The following is a 20,155-nucleotide window of genomic DNA, read 5'->3' as shown; positions in this document are numbered from 1 at the left end:
CCGATTCCTTTCAGATAATCAGACTGTTTTCTTTTGTTCTATATATAAAACGTCGTCTACCTCAACAATTCCTAGGTATTTGTAAGAACAGTACTGAGGCAAAGTTTTCATTCTCAATTAATCTGTACCTTTGCTGTTATTTTGCTTCAAACTATAAACATTGTTGCACAATTATCAATTCCAAATTCATTCAAATGTCTTCAATAAAAGTTTGAACAATTCAGCCATGATTCAATTTCTCTGGATGATTTTCCGTATTTCAATATGATTTCCTTCTTGATTTCATATTTTATATCAGAGGACAGTTTACTTTAGGACTACTGTTCCTTGGAGTTAACAGCAACAAGTCAAGAATGAACAATAGAGGTAATAACGAATTACGTTGAAAAATTCCTCGCTTGATAATCACCAAAAATGTGTTTCATCGAATTTAATATAATATGAAAAGATAAGCCAACAAAACCTTTTCCTCAATGGACAGAGGATTAAGGAAACTTGCTAGAAATCCAGTGAATAACTTTAATGTAGGTTTAATGCAAGTTAATGAACGGAAATTGCATGGATTATCCCCTTTTCTATTTGTTTTTCAAGATCAGAAGAAATCTGCCGACTTGCGTTCTTCAACTGAGCTTGTTTGTCATGGTTTTTTTAAATTGCTGAGCTAAATGAGCGTGAATGGTGCTTATGTAGATTAGCACGAACACATGACATTCTTCATTACCTAGTGCAGACCACTTCTTTTCTTTCTTTATTATTATTACTATTATTATTATTATTATTATTATTATGTAAAAGGCTATAACGCCAAACTACCAACAGTAAAGCTGCCACGGTCTAATGCAAATAACTCAAGGGAAATCAGAAACTTTTCATGGATAGATTGAAGACTTCCTATCCTTCTCATACGTCCTGGCACGGGATGAGTTCCTCCCTCCTAATATTTTCTCCAACAAATACATTACCGTAGCAGTTGCATATGTTACCTTCCCCCCTTTTTTGTGCTTTATTGAAATCGGTATTGACTGTGTGTCGAATGTAGTTAGTTGAATAAAAGATACAGTACTCGCATTTGATTAGAATGAAATGGAATGAAATTGCATAAATTTTAATATATCCTCTTTGTTGCCTGACCATTCCAAAACCAATTATCGCAACCACACCTTTCATTTCTCCCTTTTGTCACTATTCTCATGATATAAGTAACAAGGAGTTCTGTTTTCTTTCTCTTGTTTATGATTTTAATCTCTAGAATTCATCTCAAAAAGCTTCTCAATTCTTTTTTATGGTAATTTCACAGAATAAGCAACCAAGCATGAAACGATTGGAAATTATTTATTATTGCATAATGTGTGAAACTATCAGAGTTTCTTAACCCACCATGAAATATCTTAAGGTACTGTGCGACCACAGATGCGACCCTCGACACTTCTGTACATGACAGAAGAACTCGAATCCATTCCGATAATAGGGTAATCAATGTGTTTCGTGGAATGTGTTTATTATTGTACGTGGGAAAAGTAGCTTTTCTTTCATGAGAATTGTAGTTTTTAAATTGGTAACTATTTTCCTTGTACAACAGCTGGAAAATGTACGTATAAAGCACTGATTTCGCGTGTTGGTAACGTATTCGTACATTGCCTTATTCCTTTCTCCCCTTCAACATACTGTAAATTTACTCTTCTTGACACTGTGTCAGCGGGGGTCTGGCATCTGTAGTCGGACAGTATGATCAATACATTCTCATTAATTGTAAATTTTCGATTATAACCACAACAAAAGAGATGAAAAAAATATTATCATCAGAATTTTTAAGATGGGAATTCTAAAGCTGTAAAAATTAAAAAAAAAGGTAAGATTTAATAGTTTTTAGAGCTGGAGAACTCTTATTTTAGAAAATATCAAACTTAATAGATCTGAAATTTAAATCAGCAAACATTATTAATTTTGACTATTGATTGTTATTATTATTATTATTTTTATTTATTTTTTGTTTGTTTTACAGAGATTTTATTAATCTTTATATAAACGACAGAAAAACTTGAATGAACTGTTTTCGGAGCATATACACTAGATAAAAAAATACACCCACTGCGAAGCCTTTCTTACCCAAGAAAGGCTTGGTTGTATATAATGGGCTCTGCCATGGTAGGTAGATTTTTTCCAGAAGGCAAGTAGCTGCAGACTGGTGAAAATAGATTTTTTTTTAAATATGAAATAATTTTATGAAAAAAATATTTTCTTAAGAAATCCCAGAAGAAAATGCACAATATAAAAGGCCAGTATAATAATAAAGAACAACATTGCTTTTTAGAAAAAGCAAGGTAGTTTTCACTGCTCATCCTTTTGTTATTATTTATTGATTTCTTGAACGAAACTACAATACACCATTTATCACATTATGAAAAAGTGTTAGGTGGATGTCTAGCCCCTTTTGGTTACGCAAAAATTCTTAATTAAGCATAAGGAATGCACACACACACACACACACACACACACACACACACACACACACACACACACACACACACACACATATATATATATATATATATATATATATAATTTTACTTACTGAGTCCGAAACACCCCAATTTCCATCCTCTACACGGTAGAGTTCATAAGTAAAATTCAAGTCATTCGCAAATTTCTGGAGAAGATCAATACAGAATCCAGAACAGCAATTGTAATTACTGAGATTTTTGATGGCCAACGAACTGTTGAAGCTGCAAAGTATTTTAAAAATGGTTTTATTAATTCCATTTCATTTAATTGTTACGGTATAATTTTTAATATATTAATAAATGGAATGTTTATTTCATAAGCTTATGACACGACCGATGAGAAGAGGGAACCCATTGCAAATTTTTGAATCCCTTAGCAAGTTGTCATAGGCGAAGACTGCACAGGCGGTTAATGAAGAAACCGACTAACTCCTAACAGGCCGAAGAAAGACGTAATAAAGTTCCTCTAAAATGTAATATTGATACTTTCAAAAATAAATAAATACTAATATTAATAAATATAAAAGGATTACAAATATACATTGTTATTATATTTGGTGATACCATTAAATAACATTGATTTTGATCCCGAAATGCAATTGACATTTGCAGATTTCCATATTCCTAACTAATGAACAGTTATACAAGCACAATGAAAATAAACAAGTAGCTACTAACAAGATGAAAATGATTGTGAATGTTTGCATGTTAATTTTATATTAGAGATATAGTTCATATATCGTTCGTAATGAAATACATGTGATAACTGAACATTATCAATTATAATTAGTTTTTAAAAAATTATCAGCATTTTATCAGATTTTAAAAATAATAATATTTTAATCTGTTTTTATGAATTTGTTACAATAATGTGATCAATTAAAATTTTTCTGTTTGGTTTTATGGAACAAAGTGTATTTTAATAGTCTCACAAGTTCATCAATATTCAAATCTCAAGGATTGTGTAAGATACCAAGATAGAACTATATGATTAAGTTGTTAACTAGTTTCCTATCAACCTTTTTTTTTCAAATTACTTTATTTATCAGAAAGTCTATATTGTCAGATCTTATGTAGCACTTCCAAGGAATAACTTCAAATTATTATTATTATTATTAAATGACACCTCCAGGGAGTCCAAAGACTCATCGAGGGTGGACACCTACTCTACAGCTGTCTGTCTCCACTAACTACAACGAACCACCATCTACCGCCAATCACCACCACTAGTATTTTAGTAATTTCACAGACAATCACAAACATCCATACCCAGGGATTCGAACCCGCAGCCTATTGACTGGAGAGCGGACACGCTAGCCACTCGGTCAGCAGGGCTGGCGAATTATCGTGTCTTCGTCTAGATATTTTTCCCAATTTTGCCCTTTCTTCTCATTTTCTTATATTATTGACAACTGCTCCCTCCCCTCAGTTTTTCTCAGACCTCCCATAATGATAATTTTACATAGATAAATATTTTAGAGATCAATAGAAAAAAGGTATTATTTCTAGGAAAATTTCCATGTTACTTCTCTAAGCAAATATTATTTTTATGGCTAATTAGCCTATTTTTGTTTAGGAGCGCCCCTTTTATAATGTCATTGGCTTTTTACTCAAATGTTAGGGCATTACTGATGTTTTTTATAGAGAGATATATGAAGAATACAGAAGGAATATAGAAGGAATAATTCGGACATACCTTTATAGAATGTTCCTGGCTGTCTTTTTATTCGGCGGCATCCCGGTTTGTGGCGATATACGTTATTCTGCTGTTGAAGGAAGGAAGTATGATTGAAAGGAAGGAGAGTTGGAAAATGTGGATATAGAGAAATGTGGGAGAATTATTTGTGAGGCAAGAGGAATGGGAGCCTTTTGAAAAACCTAGGTTTTTTATATTATTAAATGTGGGAGAGAAAACTTTGGGAAGGGGTGAGAATAGAACTTTATGGGAGGGGAAGGATATGATGGGATAAGATCACTCCTAAACGAAAATAGGCTAAATAACCATACAAATAATAAAGAATAAGTTATTATTATTATGTGACACCCTAGCGGAATCGGGATTCGAAACAAAGGCCGCTCTACAAAGCCAACTGGTGCGTAAATAGCACTAATTTCTAAAATATCCCAGAGAAACAATTCATATTAAAGGCAGTAAGTAATATACAGTGTTTATGTTATTGAATCATGACCATGATAAATTATGCTGCACCTATCCATATCTACTTTATCCCTCTATGTCCTTGATGAATCAAAAGATTTTTACGGGTGGAGTTCAGATAGTCATTCAGCGCTAGTTTATTTTCATCATCAACGTCATCATGTGGTTCTAATAGGAATTTAAGCGCCCACAACTTTCCAAGTATCCCTGGATTTCGTAATATAATTCCAGGATAAGACCTATGCGTTTTCTATTGGACGGAGTATGGAAAGAAAAACATTTGCGGGACGATAAACCTCAATTTCCAGGAAAAATAACCATACTATCACCTGAGGAGATCAGTTACCTCACCTCCAATTGAAAAGTCCAGATAAATCTTAAGGTTCATTGTGTTCAACAGAGGGATTTTAAAGCAGGCTGTCTTAGTTTTTTATACCACATTGTATTCTAGTTGTATTTTTTGTATTACGGATTATACAGTCGAAGAATCTTTTACCAGCTTGTCTAATCCTATACCATAGCTTGAAATAATCGAATATTTAAAGCATGAACATTTCAATGCCACCTTTTAATCGGCGGCATTGAAATTTGCCATCGAAAAAGGTTTTCATCTCAGTACTGATGCATGTTTCAATGAATATAGGCCATAGTTCATTGAAACATGCATCAGTAGTGAGATGAAAACCTTTTGTATAGTATAATTTTGTATAGTATAGTATAATTTGAAGTTGTGGAACATTTAAGTTGAAAACACATATCATGTATATTCATTTTGAAAACGGTAAGCAGTAAAAAGCAGCAGTTAAAAATGAATCTGTGTCAGGGGTTGAGAAAATATACTTAAAGGTAACGTGATTATTTTTTGACATATCATACGAAAATTTAAACTTTTTTGTATTTCAATGATATCGCTTTTGAATGGGGAGTATCATAATGAGGATATTAGCTCCTGAACAGTCCTTGAATGCACGATACTGTCTCGCATCACACGCCAAGAAACAATTATTATATTTGATGACTTCAGTGCCTATGTTACTCAACAGCCCAATATTCTCACAGGGGACCGTTATATAATCAAACTGAAATGAAACACTCCTGTTGAAGAAATGTATTAAATGCTCTTTATTATTATTATTTTATTCACATATTTGATGCACAGTGAAAACAAGATCACATAAATAAAAATTTGACTGGTGATTCAGAACAATTCAGATTCTACCTAAGAATCTAAGGATAGTCCGTCAGTTAGCGTCGTAAAATGTGGACTGTTCCAAGTAATGCTCTTTATTATTATTATTATTATTATTATTATTATTATTATTATTATTATTATTATTAATAGGGATACATACCTGAAACACTGATGACTGTATTAATCACACCCATACACAAACAGGGAAGAAGAAACATTATAAGTAATTACAGACCCATCGCGACGCTGTCTGTAATCAACCAAATCATGGAGCGCATCGTGCATCAGAAACTCTGCACATACGTTGAAAAATTTCAAATCATACCCAAAACACATTATGGCTTTCAAAAAAATAAAGGAACAGCAACACTCCTGGAAGATTTCAGAGATCTAATAAACGCTGCATTGGATAAAAACAGAATAACATTAGTGGTAATAATTGACCTAACAAAAGCATTTAACACACTAACACACAAAACCTTGTTAACGAAACTAATCCATATAGGAATTGGAGGTCGTCTACTCAAGTGGTTTAAAGCATACATGAAAAACAGAAAGCACACCATATGTATAGGATCAGCATACAGCAAAGAGGTACATGTCACCTGTGGAGTACCACAAGGAGCTGTCCTATCTCCCATTCTATTTAACATATACACACACGACATAAACCAATTCCCCCTAAAAAGTAAAATCTTCCAGTACGCAGACGACACGCCCATAGTATCCATTCACAACAATGCAAATATCGCTTACACAAATATCAAATCACTAACTGGTTAACTGAAAACGGCATATATATAAACCCAGGGAAAACAAAGCTAATGGCATTCAAAAACCTCCAAACCCTGCCCATAGAAACTAAATATCTCACTATCCAACATTCATCCTCCTACACACAAAGCGTAGAACCTAAAATCACAACCATCACACAGGTGAAAACAACACGCTATCTTGGACTTCACTTCGATGCTGATCAAAGTTGGAATAGCCATAAAAACTACCTACATACCAAGCTTAGGATAATAGCAAGCAAACTATACAGATTAAAAGACATTGCCCCAACCCACAAAAAATACTAATCTATAAAGCATTATGTGAAAACATTTTAAGATATGCAATCACATCATACGCATTCTGCTCAGACTACGGACTTAACAGTCTACAATGGTTGCAAGATAAAATAATAAAACTGATATTCTGGGAACAACCCACTCTTATGCAGGAAGCACGGACAAAACACAAAATATTCAAGGTGAAACACTTACGCCACTACACAATCATGTTAAAACACTACTACAGCCCAACATATAGAGTAACCAGAACAACATATCAAATAACAAGACCACAGTCAACAAACTACATAACATATAAGTACAACAATCACAACGGCAAAGACACCCGAAACTTCTACGTACCTGACATGATAAACAAACTGCCGTTCGACAACAGAAACCTAGGAACATACAGAGAGCTGAAACAGGCACTATATAAATATTATAGCGAGAATGAAAATTAGAGCAATTCCTGTTTCTCCTCCCCCCCCTCCCACACAAACCTATGACAAACCCACTCTCAAAAACCATCACTACAAGAACACAAAGAAACAAACACACCATGTCTAAATCCAACCCTATTTGCACAAAAAAAGAAGAAGAAAAACGTTAAACTGTAATAGCAGTGGAAGTCTTCCAAGCACGTACCATCAGACAGTAAAATCAATACCTGACTTGTGACCATTACAGGAACATAACCATGAAACCACCACCCTCTATCATCTATTATCTTCCTCAGATAAGCTCTGCTAAGCTTCGCGGAAGAAAATTATTAACTTTCAAGTATCTGTTAATCACAATTGTAACATGTTATAAATATTATATATATATAATTATTACAGCATCTATGTATGCAATTTATCTGAGACATAAAAAAAAATAATAATAATAAATAATAATAATAAATAATAATAATAAAATAAAATAAAATAAAATAAAATAAAAAATAATAATAATAAATAATAATAATAATAAAATAAAATAAAATAAAATAAAATAAAAAATAATAATAATAAATAATAATAATAATAAAATAAAATAAAATAAAATAAAAAATAATAATAACAAATAAATAAATTATTATTGTTATTATTATTATTAATATGTATATTCTATATTCAAAATTCTGTATAATCTTTATTGTAAATAAAGTTACTCAATATGTTAAAAAAATTATTATTATTATTATTATTATTATTATTATTATTATTATTATTATTATTATATTCAGTTGCTTAAGGGAAGAAAGGTGAGTCATAAAGTGCAATAAATGCATGAAGGATCTACCATCCAACGAAAATTATATAACCTGAAGGAAATTCATCAGGAATATTCACTTTACATGTTCTGGCCTTTCAGAAACAACTTGGCAACGTAAATCCAATTCGAAACGCGAGGAATGGAAATGCCTGAACTGCATGGAGAACGAAGAAATGTTGCTACCCACGGGACAGCCTGGAGGCTCAATCAGACAATGAACTGAACAGACAAAAAATACAGGTGAGTCCTATAATTTGAATTCCTTAAATATACTACTAGAAAACGGTTTAGATACTACAAAAGCCAGCCTTGCAGATCTTGTCAAAGAACTCTTTAATAAGCAGAACGAACAAATAAATAAAAATAGCGATTATGGGGATTTTGTTAAATATAATAACTTGGTAGTTTTAACAACATAGATCCTGCTGCCAAACAAAAAGAGGTATCGAATATAAACCGAACATAACTTAATAGCAAAAGAAACTGTTTATATGTTTACATTTGGAAGAAGCCTAGTTCAGAAACCTTAATGTAACACCCCTATCACTGGACTATCCATCGTCAGTCACCTGACATGGAAAATATTATTCTACTTTTAAGCCGATAGAGAAAGGTAATCAGAATGAATCAATGGAAAACGATCCTGGAATGGAAAAGGTGAGACGAAAATGGAAACGACAAAATATAATACATATAGCAAACTAGAACGTAAGAGGAATAGCATTTAAAGAAATAGAATAAGACCAAATATAATGTAATATAATACATAGTGGAGTTGATAGAGACCAAAGAGCACAAGCTGAAGTTATGATTTCGATTCGATTGCCTTTCAAAACAGTTAAACATTATAAATTATGGAATGAATGGATAATAGAAGTTATAATAAAAATAAATAGATGTTATTTAACAATAACTGGTTTATATTCCCCAGAAGAAGGACGAGAACAGGATAATATTGAATTTTAAAATCAGTTTAAAAAATATATAATAAAATAAATAAAAATGATTATGTAATATATGAAGGAGACTTAAATGCAAGAAATGAAACACGAAATTAATAATAATATTTGATATTATATAGTATAAAATGGGATAATAATAATATAGGAATATATGGAGAACATAGTCTAAAAAGGAATGGTAAAAAATTGATCGACTTTGTAGTTTATAATAACCTCAAATAATGAATTCTTTCTATGTTTACATAAAAACATACATAGATATTAGAGTTAAAAGAGGATATGAAATAAGTAGTGATCACTTCCTGGTAAAAATAAAATTAAGATTACCACCTAAATCGCTACAAATAACATAAACAGAAAGAAAATTTAAAACATTTGTTTATAAAACTAGATTATTAAATGACACAAATATACAATGGCTATAAGAACAAAGAATTAACCAATATCTAGATAAAATAAAATGAAGAAAGAGAAATAGAATCGCTTAATATGAAAATGATACTAAATACATCAGCAAATGAAATCTAAAGAAAGACCAAAACATTTATAAAAGAAAGAAACTGGTGATATGGGATGACACAATCAAAGAAATAATCAAAATGAAAAAAGAAGCCTATAAGCAGTAAAAGATTAAAAGATGAAATAGAATATAAAGAGTAAGAACCATAGCTAAAAGAGAAGTCAGAAAAAGACACAGAGAATCATTCATCAAATTTGTTTCTAATTAAAACATGATTTATATAAAATATGATCCAATGTATATACGATTTTGAAACACTGAAGTACATATACTAAAGAAAACACAAAAATAAACACCAAATTGAAATTAGAAGAATTTCTAAATTTCTATACAGAATTGTGGATAGATAAATATTTTAAAAAAGACAACTGGCAAACATTTGATAAAAATGAAAAAGAAATAACTAAAGAAGAATTAGAAATCAGCCTGAAAGAAACAAGAAACTGAAAATCACTTGGAGAAGATAGGTTCAGAATTATATAAGTACGCAGGAATAAGGTTCAAAGAAAGATTCCTATTATTCTAAAATAAAATCTATTCAATAAGTGATCCCCTAATAGAATGAAAATAAAAGCAATTGTGATCTCTATCTTTAAAAACGGTAGTAGAGATGACACCCTAAAAACTATAGAAGTATAAGTATACTAAATTCCTGTTACAAATTATATAGCTGAATTTTAAATAACAAACTAATAAAATATTCTAAAAACCTTATTTGAGAAGTACAGAATGGATTTAGAAAAGGTTGATTATGTATAGACCCTGCCGTTCGCCTAAAATTAATACTAGAGAAAAGAAGAGAATACAACTTAAAAACACATATTAGATTTATTGATTTTAACAAAGCATTTGACAAAGTTAAAAGAAGCATTTTATTTAACGTATTACAAGAAAGAAAAATACCAAATAATATTCTAAAAGCTACGATAAGTATATATGAAAATAATCAAATTAATCAAATGCAAATAAGATTAAATCATGAGCATATACGAGAGAAATAAAAACCAAGGAGTCTGACCAAGGAGTTGGTGAAAGGGGATATACCTGTCGGGACGGGATGTCCCCTTTCACCAACCCGTTTTAATATTTATCTTCATGAAAAAATAATAAAATATAATCAAAATTTCCATCAAGGTGTTAAACTTTCTTCTACTATGAACTTGAATACCCTCCTTTTTGCCGATGACCAAATAATAATTACAAATTCTGTAGCTAACGTATATTTTAAAATATAAGTTAACTACAGAATTATAGTGAAATATATTTTAAATTTAAATGAGACAGCCAAAGATTATGGAATGATACTATCAACAAAAAAATAAAAAACGATGGCCTATAAAGGACAAGATCCAGTAAGAACTAAAATAGCAATAGATAGCAAAATTTTAGAACAGGTGAATTCATTTGACTACCTAGGATGTATGATCACTAAGACTAGGACTGTATGATTCGGTCAGCACCAAACTGCAGCAGTCCTAAAGTGTAAAGTAGCAGACCATTACTTCACGGCGCTAAACATGCATACTAAGAAAATATCCATGCAATGCTCCACATAAGAAAAGCAAAACAAAATAATAAGAGACGAAGAAATAGTCAACAGCGAAATAAGAAAATCTGCTACGAAACCATAGCATCACTCTCGCTGTTCAAAAACAAGCCAGACTCCTTGGATAACGCATCTGATCAATACTACCACCTCTGAAACCATAAAACACAGCTTCACGAAAGACGCAAAGTTCATCCAACAACTAGTTATTGGTTAAAGCTTTAACCAATAATTTGACTTTAACCAATACTTTGTAGACTCCATCCATGAACTACAGAGAAATATTCCTCCAATCACAAAGCATGATCCTCCTCTTCGACCACAATAAAAACAGACATTTATTGTTCCTAGCCATTAAAGAACTTCTTTCTGTAATACAACAAATTAAACCAAACAAAGGCCCAGGAATCGATGGTATCAGACCTAAGGATATCAAACAACACGCAACTAGCCTAAGTCCTATCCTACTAAAATTAATAAACAAAATATTGAAGCTGGATAAATACCAATTATGTTGAAGACGGCCATAATCAGCATATACAAACACGGAAAAAGAAATTTAATCAATAATTACAGACCCATAGCAACACTTTTAATTATCACACAAATTATGGAGCGAATCATACTAAGGAAACTCGTAAGATACACTGAGAACTTTCATATTATCCCCAAAAGCCCAATACTGTTTTCAGAAAAAATAATGGAACAACATCTCTCTTGGAAGATTTTACTTACGCAATTAATACCACCTTAGTTAAAAACAAAATTGTCATGGTAGACTTTATCAATTTGACTAAAGCATTTTACACATTCACACATCAAAGTTTATTCAAAAGCTAAGACCTGTTGAAATAGATAGCCTCCGCACAAGTGGCTTAGAAACTACCTTCAAAGTAGAAAACACAATACACATATCGGGTCACACCACAGTATAGAGCTACCATTAACCTGTGGAGTGCCACAGGGAGCTGTTCTCTCCCCAACTCTGTTGAACATTTATATGCACGATATTAACCAACTACGTCTCAAAGGCAAGATCTTCAATACGCAGAACATACAGCTATAATATTCATCCATAATAACGCAAGCATAGCCCAAACAAATATGCAGCATGACATAAATCTGCTCATTGACTGGATCACCAAAATCAGGGGCGGCTCGTGCATAGACAATACACAACTGCAGCACCCCCAATGTTTCTCGATATATTTATATATTTATTAATTTATTTATATTTGCTTGTAATATTTATTTTATGATCAACAATCCTATACAAATTCCTTATTTTGTAAAAAATAATAAAAATCCATCTTGTCGCACTTAGGAGGTCGAAGGATGCTAGCAGCACTGTATTCACCACAGTGTCATGTTGCTAGATTTGCTACGCGCGCAAACATATACACGTCATAGTGAGATGCGAGCTATTAGCGTCATGCGCTATCCGTCACGCATTTCCCCTGTTGGTTATATGCAGTTTGCTCCAGTAGTAGAGTGATCGTAGTGCTTATCGTGTTTACTCCGTCTCTTTAAATATTTGGACATTACAATTAACGACGTAACATCTGCAGGCATGGACTTCTGTGGCTAATTGGTTCAAATTGGCAAAAAACGACGATGTCATACATAGAAAACTTTAAATTTTTAAGAAAATGTAAAGAAGCTACTAATATGCTGAAAAACCCAACCCAGTGCAATAAAAAATCAAGGTTTAATTCTCCATCAAGTGTGGTTAGCTCTAATAAAAAAAAAATCTACCTCAATCTGAGCTCGGACTGTATGAAAAAGAACAAGAACAGGTGACATCGTCCAGTATTGTTCAACGTCAATAACGTTTTATATGTGCATTCTGTTATTTGAATTTATGAATAACCAGACGGTTATGGTCTGTATTTATTAATTTCTCTTGTTTAAACTTTAAGTTATACTATTTGTCCCTGAAGATGTAAATCCTACGATTGACGAAACTTGTCCTCATTAGGAGTCCTTATAAGGACTGGCTTAAAGGGGTCAAACAAGAATGCTTTTGATCTTCCCCGTTATCTGTAGAGGACAGTGTAGGGATAAGGTGTTATTGAGCTATTAAAGCTCTGATCATGGCAGGAGGGTAACAGCAATAGCCGAGCCTCAGTTAGAACTTCATTGGCTACAGCATTGCCATCCATTACCCTCCACACCGAATCTCACGGTCGATTCCCACCACGAAACTTGTCGGGAACTATTATTTCAGTATATTGTATAACTGAATAATAAAAAATGCGGTGTAATCACCGAAATATGTCTTTTGGACGTAACAAAAAAAAAATCTGCTGACGCTTTTTATTCCCTTATAGGGAGTAGGCGAGGACTTTATACCCTATCTAGCTTTTGGAGACTGAGTGGGCAGTTCAATCTGCATCGGTAGCCAATCAGAAACAGCTGGCCCATGTCTCTCACTAATTATAGCAGCCACCGATGAAGCGGCTGACAAATAAGTGCTGCCATCTCTTGGTACCTAACCCTAACAAGATATGTTACTGTCTGAAATAATGTGGGTACTACGGTCGATTTTCTTGAGTTTACGGGAGGAAAAACCCGCTTGCCCATGCCAGAGATCGACTAACTCGGGAATCGGTCGAAGAAAGGCTTAGAAAAAGATCCTCCAGTCAGCGACTAGACTCGAACTTAAGTCTGACTTCAAGCGACCAAGCGCAGAGGACGCAAGCGCCACTTCCACTGAGCTACACAGGCCTTGAGTCTCTGCAAAATATATAACAAAGCACTGACAAAAATAAAAATACGCCCCCAAACGAAACAAAATCCATGGATAACAGACAACATACTAACAGACATACAAAGAAAAGATGCCCTATGGAAATAACTTAAGAAGTCGCCGAACAATATCGCTTTAAAAGCTGAATACAAAAGAAAACGGAATCTCCTAACAACACAGATTAGAACGTCAAAAAGGAACTATTACATCAACAAATTAACAACAGCTCAGAATGACATAAATGAAACCTGGCACCTGATTAATGAAATGCTGGACAATATACACAGACCCACTGCCTCAGAAACAATGAAACACAGCTTTGCCTGCGACCCCAAATCCCTCAGACAGTTGGCAAACAACTTTAATTAGTACTTCGTGAACTCTGTCCAAAAACTACAAGAAACAACCTTTCCTAACCCAAACGAATATTATCCACTAGGTCCACGAGCAACGCAGTCGATGTGGTTCGCAACAGTAACAAAAGAAGAACTATCACTGGCAATTCAACAGATTAACTCTAAAAAAGGACCGGGGATAGATGGAATCAGACCAAAAGACATCAAGAAACACTCAACCAACATACTTCCAGTTATACAAAAACTGTAAAAAAAAAACTTCGAAACGGGACACATACCTGAAACACTGAAGACTGTATTAATCACACCCATACACAAACAGGGAAAAAGAAACATAAGTAATTACAGATCCATCGCCACGTTGTCTGTAATCAAACAAAATCATGCGGCGCATCGTGCATCAAAAACTCTCCACATACGTTGAAAAAGTTCAAATCATACCCAAAACACAATATGGCTTTCAAAAAAATAAAGGAACAACAACACTCCTGGAAGATTTCACAGATCTAATAAACGTTGCATTGGATAAAAACAGAATAACTTTAGTGGTATTCATTGACCTAACAAAAGCATTTGACACACTAACACACAAAACCTTGTTAACGAAACTAATCCATATAGGAATTGGAGGTCGTCTACTCCAGTGGTTTAAAGCATGCATGAAAAACAGACAGCACACAACATGATCAGCATGCAGCAAAGAGGTACATGTATCCTGTGGAGTACTGAAAGGAGCTGTCCTATCTCCATTCTATTTAACATATACACCCACGACATAAGCCACCTTACCTAAAAAGTAAAATCTTCCAGTAAGCAGACGACACGGCCATAGTGTCCATTCACAACAATGCAAATATAAACCCTGGAAAAACAAAGCTAATGGTATTCAAAAAACCCCAAACCCTGCCCATAGAAACTAAATATCTCAGTATCCAACATTCATCCTCCTATACACAAAGTGCAGAACCTAAAATCACAACCATCACACAGGTGAAAACAACACACTATCTCGGACTCCACTTCGATGCTGATCAAAGTTGGAATAGCCATAAAAACTACCTACAACCCAAGCTTAGGATAATAGCAAGCAAACTATACAGATTAAAAGACATTGCCCCAACCCACATAAAAATACTAATCTATAAAGCATTATGTGAAAACATTTTAAGATATGCAATCACATCATACGCATTCTGCGCAGACTACTGACTTAACAGGCTACAATGGTTGCAAGATAAAATGGTAAAACTGATATTCTGGGAACAACCCACTTTTAATCAGGAAGAACGGACAAAACACAAAACATTTAAGGTGAAACACTTATGCCATTATACAGTCATGTTGAAACGTTACTGCAGCCCAACATATAGAGTAACCAGAACAACATATCAAATAACAAGACCGCAGTCAACAAACTACATAACATATAAGAACAACAATCACAACGGCAAAGACACCCGAAACTTCTACGTACTGACATGATAAACAAACTGCCTTTTTCGACAATATAAACCTAGGAACATACAGAGAGCTGAAACAGGCGCTATATAAATATTATAGCAAGAATGAAAATTAGAGCAATTTCTGTTTCTCGCTCCATCCACACATGCACACACACAAACCTATGACTAACCTCCCCTTCTCAAAAACCATCACTACACGAACACAAAGAAACAAACATACCATGTCTAAATCCAACCCTATTTGCAAAAAAAAAAGTTAAACTGCAATAGCAGTTGAAGTCTTACAAGCACATACTAACAAAAAGTAAAATCAATACCTGGCTTGTGACCAGTATAGAAACATAACCATGAAACCACCACCATCTATTATCTTCCTCGGATAAGCTCTGCTAAGCTTCGAGTAAGAAACTTATTAACTTTCAAGTATATGTTATTCATAATTGTAATGTGTTATAAATATTATACATATATATATAATTATTACAGTGTTTATGTATGCAATTTATCTGAGACATTAAAAAAAATCATTATTATTATTATTATTATTATTATTATTATTATTATTATTATTATTATTATTATTGTGTTATTGTGTTATTGCATAATTATGTTCATATAATGTATGTAATTTACTGAGACATAAAAAAAATATTATTATAATAGATAATAGAATTTTTTTGTATTATAAAAAATTATTATACAAAAAATCCTGTATAATCTTTATTGTTAATATTAGAAGAACATGTGTTGTAAATACAAGATATAGAGGCAAAAAAGAATTGTTAAAAATTTTAATTGAAATCCATTGTACAAAAATTATTATTTAAAAAATACATGGGAAATTTCTGAGAAAAAATTTGGAAGAAGGAACAAATGGCATCAATGGCAAAATCATATTGAAATTGAAAATTTTAGGAAGGAATTTGAAATAGTCAGCCTTCATTAATGTGTGAGTAGAATTCATTTTAGGTGGTACAGTCAGTGGAATATGACAGAAAAGTTTAGTAAACCATAGATTTAATGCTAGATTAGCAAGAAAAAAGACCCAGAGGAAGATAGAGGAAGATGAAGATCTTGGTTGATTAATACAGTTAAGTGTTAAATTGTGATGGATTGTGATTTTAGGAATTCCAATCTTATCACGGTTTAACATACATAACCCAATGAAAAGGAAAATAAACACATGTTTTCGTCTCTAGGTATTATAATACAGCTTTGAAAATATGTTAAATGTTTCAAATTTAAGAAAAAATAGTAGTTATCTAGTATTTGAACAAAAGACCACTCACTAGTTTGTGTAAATAACAGTGGAAATGTAAATACTTAATATTTGTTAGAGCCATGAGTATTAGGAGTTATTTAATGACCTGCACACATTTCTAAAGGGAATGTAAATCCAAAGGTTAGAAGCAGTAATGCGAGAGGAGCGGTTTGCCCTGGGCAACCTTGTACCGACAGCGCTGGAGAACGGTAGCGGAGAAAGGTGGACGCTCTAACGTCGACCCACGTGAGAGCGCTAGGTGGACATCGCGGAGTGCGAGAATCGCCAGGAACCAAGGCAAAACAAAAGGGTCCAGATCCCCCTCACACGAGGCTTTCCCAGTTTCACATAAACCAGGTAAAGATCCACACCTGCCTGAAAGCTATCGACCCATCAGCCTAATCTCAAACTTAGGCAAAATTGCCGAAAAAATCATCCTCTCCAAACTCCAAGCCTCAGTAAACGAGTTCAATATCCTTCCAAAGGAACAATTTGGCTTTCGACAACATCACAGTACTACTCAACAAATTAATAGGATAATTGAGTACATCACCACCAGCTGCAATTGGCACCAGCACACTGGAGCAGTTTTCCCTCGACATAGCAAAAGCTTTTGATAAGATATGGCATTTTGGATTATGCACAAACTCATGTCAGCCGGCATACCATCAAGAATCGTCCACCTAATTAAATTTTACCTCTAGGACAGACACATACAAGTCAAAATAAATGGAACAGTTTCAAGTCAGCGACGGATCTCTGCGGTAGTTCCCCAAGGTTCCCTGCTGGCACCGATCTTATTCTCGATATATATGGCAGACATCCCGCACAACCCAATGACATCCATCTTAACACTCTATGCGGATGACGTAGCAGTACTTGCCAGATCTCTACAACCACATCTCGTCACTAAAAAACCGCAAGAAAGCTTACTAAAACTAGAACAATGGTTCTCCAAATGAAGATTACAAGTGAATCCCCAAAAGAGTATAGCAATACTTTTCACCAGAAGATTGGCAACTTCCAAGGGGGACCTTTATCTATTCAACACCAAAATCCTCTGGCAAACAGAAACAAAATATCTTGGGGTAATTCTAGACAAAATATTAATGTTCAACCCACACATCAAAGCCTTATGCGTGAAAGCATATAAAACTATCACACAACTTTACCCTCTAATAAATAGAAAAAGCAAGCTAAATACCAGAATCAAAGTACTCCTCTACCAGCTGACGATCCGCCCCATAGTGACAAATGCATCTCAAGCCTGCATCCCCAGGCTACAGAGAGTGCAAAATAAGTGTTTGCACATGATCCTGGCTGCATCGTGGTTTGTAAGAAACGTCCAACTGCATAGATACAAACATATTTTACATCTACTCCTTCCTACAAACTCAGCAGAAAAATTCTTCTCAAAGATCTCTACACACCCCAACGATCTAATTAAACAGACAGCAAACTATGACGAAAATGACCTCATCAAATGCAAGAGGCCAAAAGCCATCCTAAATACTAGCAACAACGATTAATCTCCGCCCCCCCCGGGAGAGCTCACAGCTCATAAATATTTCCTCTTCAATTCGTCCCTATCAGACAACGAGGAATAAAAAAGTATATTACTTCACCCTCCTGGACAGTGATGTTATCGTTACACGAGGCTTTTTTGTTCCTGATCTCCTGGTGTTGGTCTCTCGGTGTCTTGAACTGGAGAAGGGTGGCAGCGTCTCCACTCCGGAGGTTTTGATCGAGGGATTTCATCGAAGTCCGTAGTCCCGTGGAGCAAGTATAGGCCCAGCTGTCCCCAGAAAGCCAGAGAGGAACCTATGGAATTTTCGATCAAGGAGAAAGAGATTCCTGAACATCAATTAATGTGATGAACGTTCAAGATAGATAAGTAGAATTTATTAAATTTGTTAGCTATGGATGAAAGGATTTGTGCCGCGTTGTGATTTAGAGGAGAGAACATTAATAGTATTATAAAGAACTGACCTGTAGTGATCTTGAGATAAATACCGTAAATTTACTGTCTCCTTACGGAATCGAATTGTAATATGTGTTTAGAGAGTGTTATGGTAAAATTCAGAGTAAAAAGTGATATTAATAAAAAATTGTAAAAGACAATGATGCTATCTAGAGTGGCTTAGTTGTGACTGGATTGAAAAAATTATTGCTGTGAATAACATACCTAGTTAGAGTGTTTGTTTGTTGATAAGATTGATATTGCTAATATAAAAATAATCAGTTTGGGTATCTGTATGTTGTTAGAGTGTTTTAATGTTAACCTAATTGTTAGGAACTCTCTTTGAATGAGAGCTAAACTAACATGTACTGTATATATATACTGTATATAATTATAGTGTTCAATAAACATTGCTTTTGAATCCAATTAAGACTATCTATAATTTGGAATACGATGCACCTCTTATAAAACTTAATACGAACCTAGATGGGAAATTAGAAATAAGAGATTTTGGCCACGTCTGCAAGGTCAAGTTATCACTTAAGTACAGTCTGGAGATCGCCTCTTGATTGACATAGTTTATTTAATCTAAAAGCCCTAAGTGGCGCAGCAATAAAAAATAAATTCTTAGTGCCTTAAGAGAGGTTTATCTCAGATACTCTGATACTCTGGTATTGGCTCGACCCTGAGGCCAATTCAGTTGTTTTTCGGAGGTACCACGTGATACCTGAGAAAGAGTCTTACGAGTATTTGTACGATAGACTAAAAGGTACATATATTAGAAGGAAGTCGACACAACCTAAGTGCATCAGAAGACGAATATATAAATCCGACAGTATTGGAGTCCCCGAAGAGAGAGCATTCTAATTTGGTGAAATTTTGCAATAGAAATTTAGTAATAACTGAACTTATCGTATTTTAATATCATGCAATTTTTGAGAGTGTAGATAACAAATTGGTGATGATGAGAATGTATGATAAAAGGCTACAGTATGTAAATATTTTGTTCGAAACAAGACCAACTTTCGAGAATAAAAAAAAGAGTTTGCCACTCCTTTCTGAGAAAGATTGTCTCAGCTGGCCCTTTTGTTCTTCATTATTCTCAAAATTCAAACAATGATTTTTGCATAAGGACCAAGCAACATTAATAATTAGAATCTGTATTTTAGCAT

General features: G+C 33.7%; 1 protein-coding gene across 1 annotated transcript in view; it reads right to left on the bottom strand.

Annotated features, from left to right (window-relative positions):
* LOC150102940 (glutamate receptor ionotropic, NMDA 2B-like) overlaps positions 1 to 20,155 on the bottom strand; it is a 275,940-nt gene that overhangs the window by 156,802 nt on the left and 98,983 nt on the right. Inside the window, exon 8 of the mRNA XM_090398014.1 lies at positions 2,573 to 2,723. Coding sequence (XP_090254140.1) covers positions 2,573 to 2,723 — 151 coding nt within the window. The remainder of the gene's footprint in view (positions 1 to 2,572; positions 2,724 to 20,155) is intronic.

This window comes from Typopeltis vanoorti, chromosome 9, assembly GCF_054136105.1.
Source record: "Typopeltis vanoorti isolate ZY-2024b chromosome 9, IOZ_Tvanoo_1.0, whole genome shotgun sequence".
Lineage (NCBI taxonomy): Eukaryota > Metazoa > Arthropoda > Arachnida > Uropygi > Thelyphonidae > Typopeltis > Typopeltis vanoorti.
Note: the sequence above shows the minus strand (reverse complement) of the source record. Positions and strands in the feature narration are given on the sequence as shown.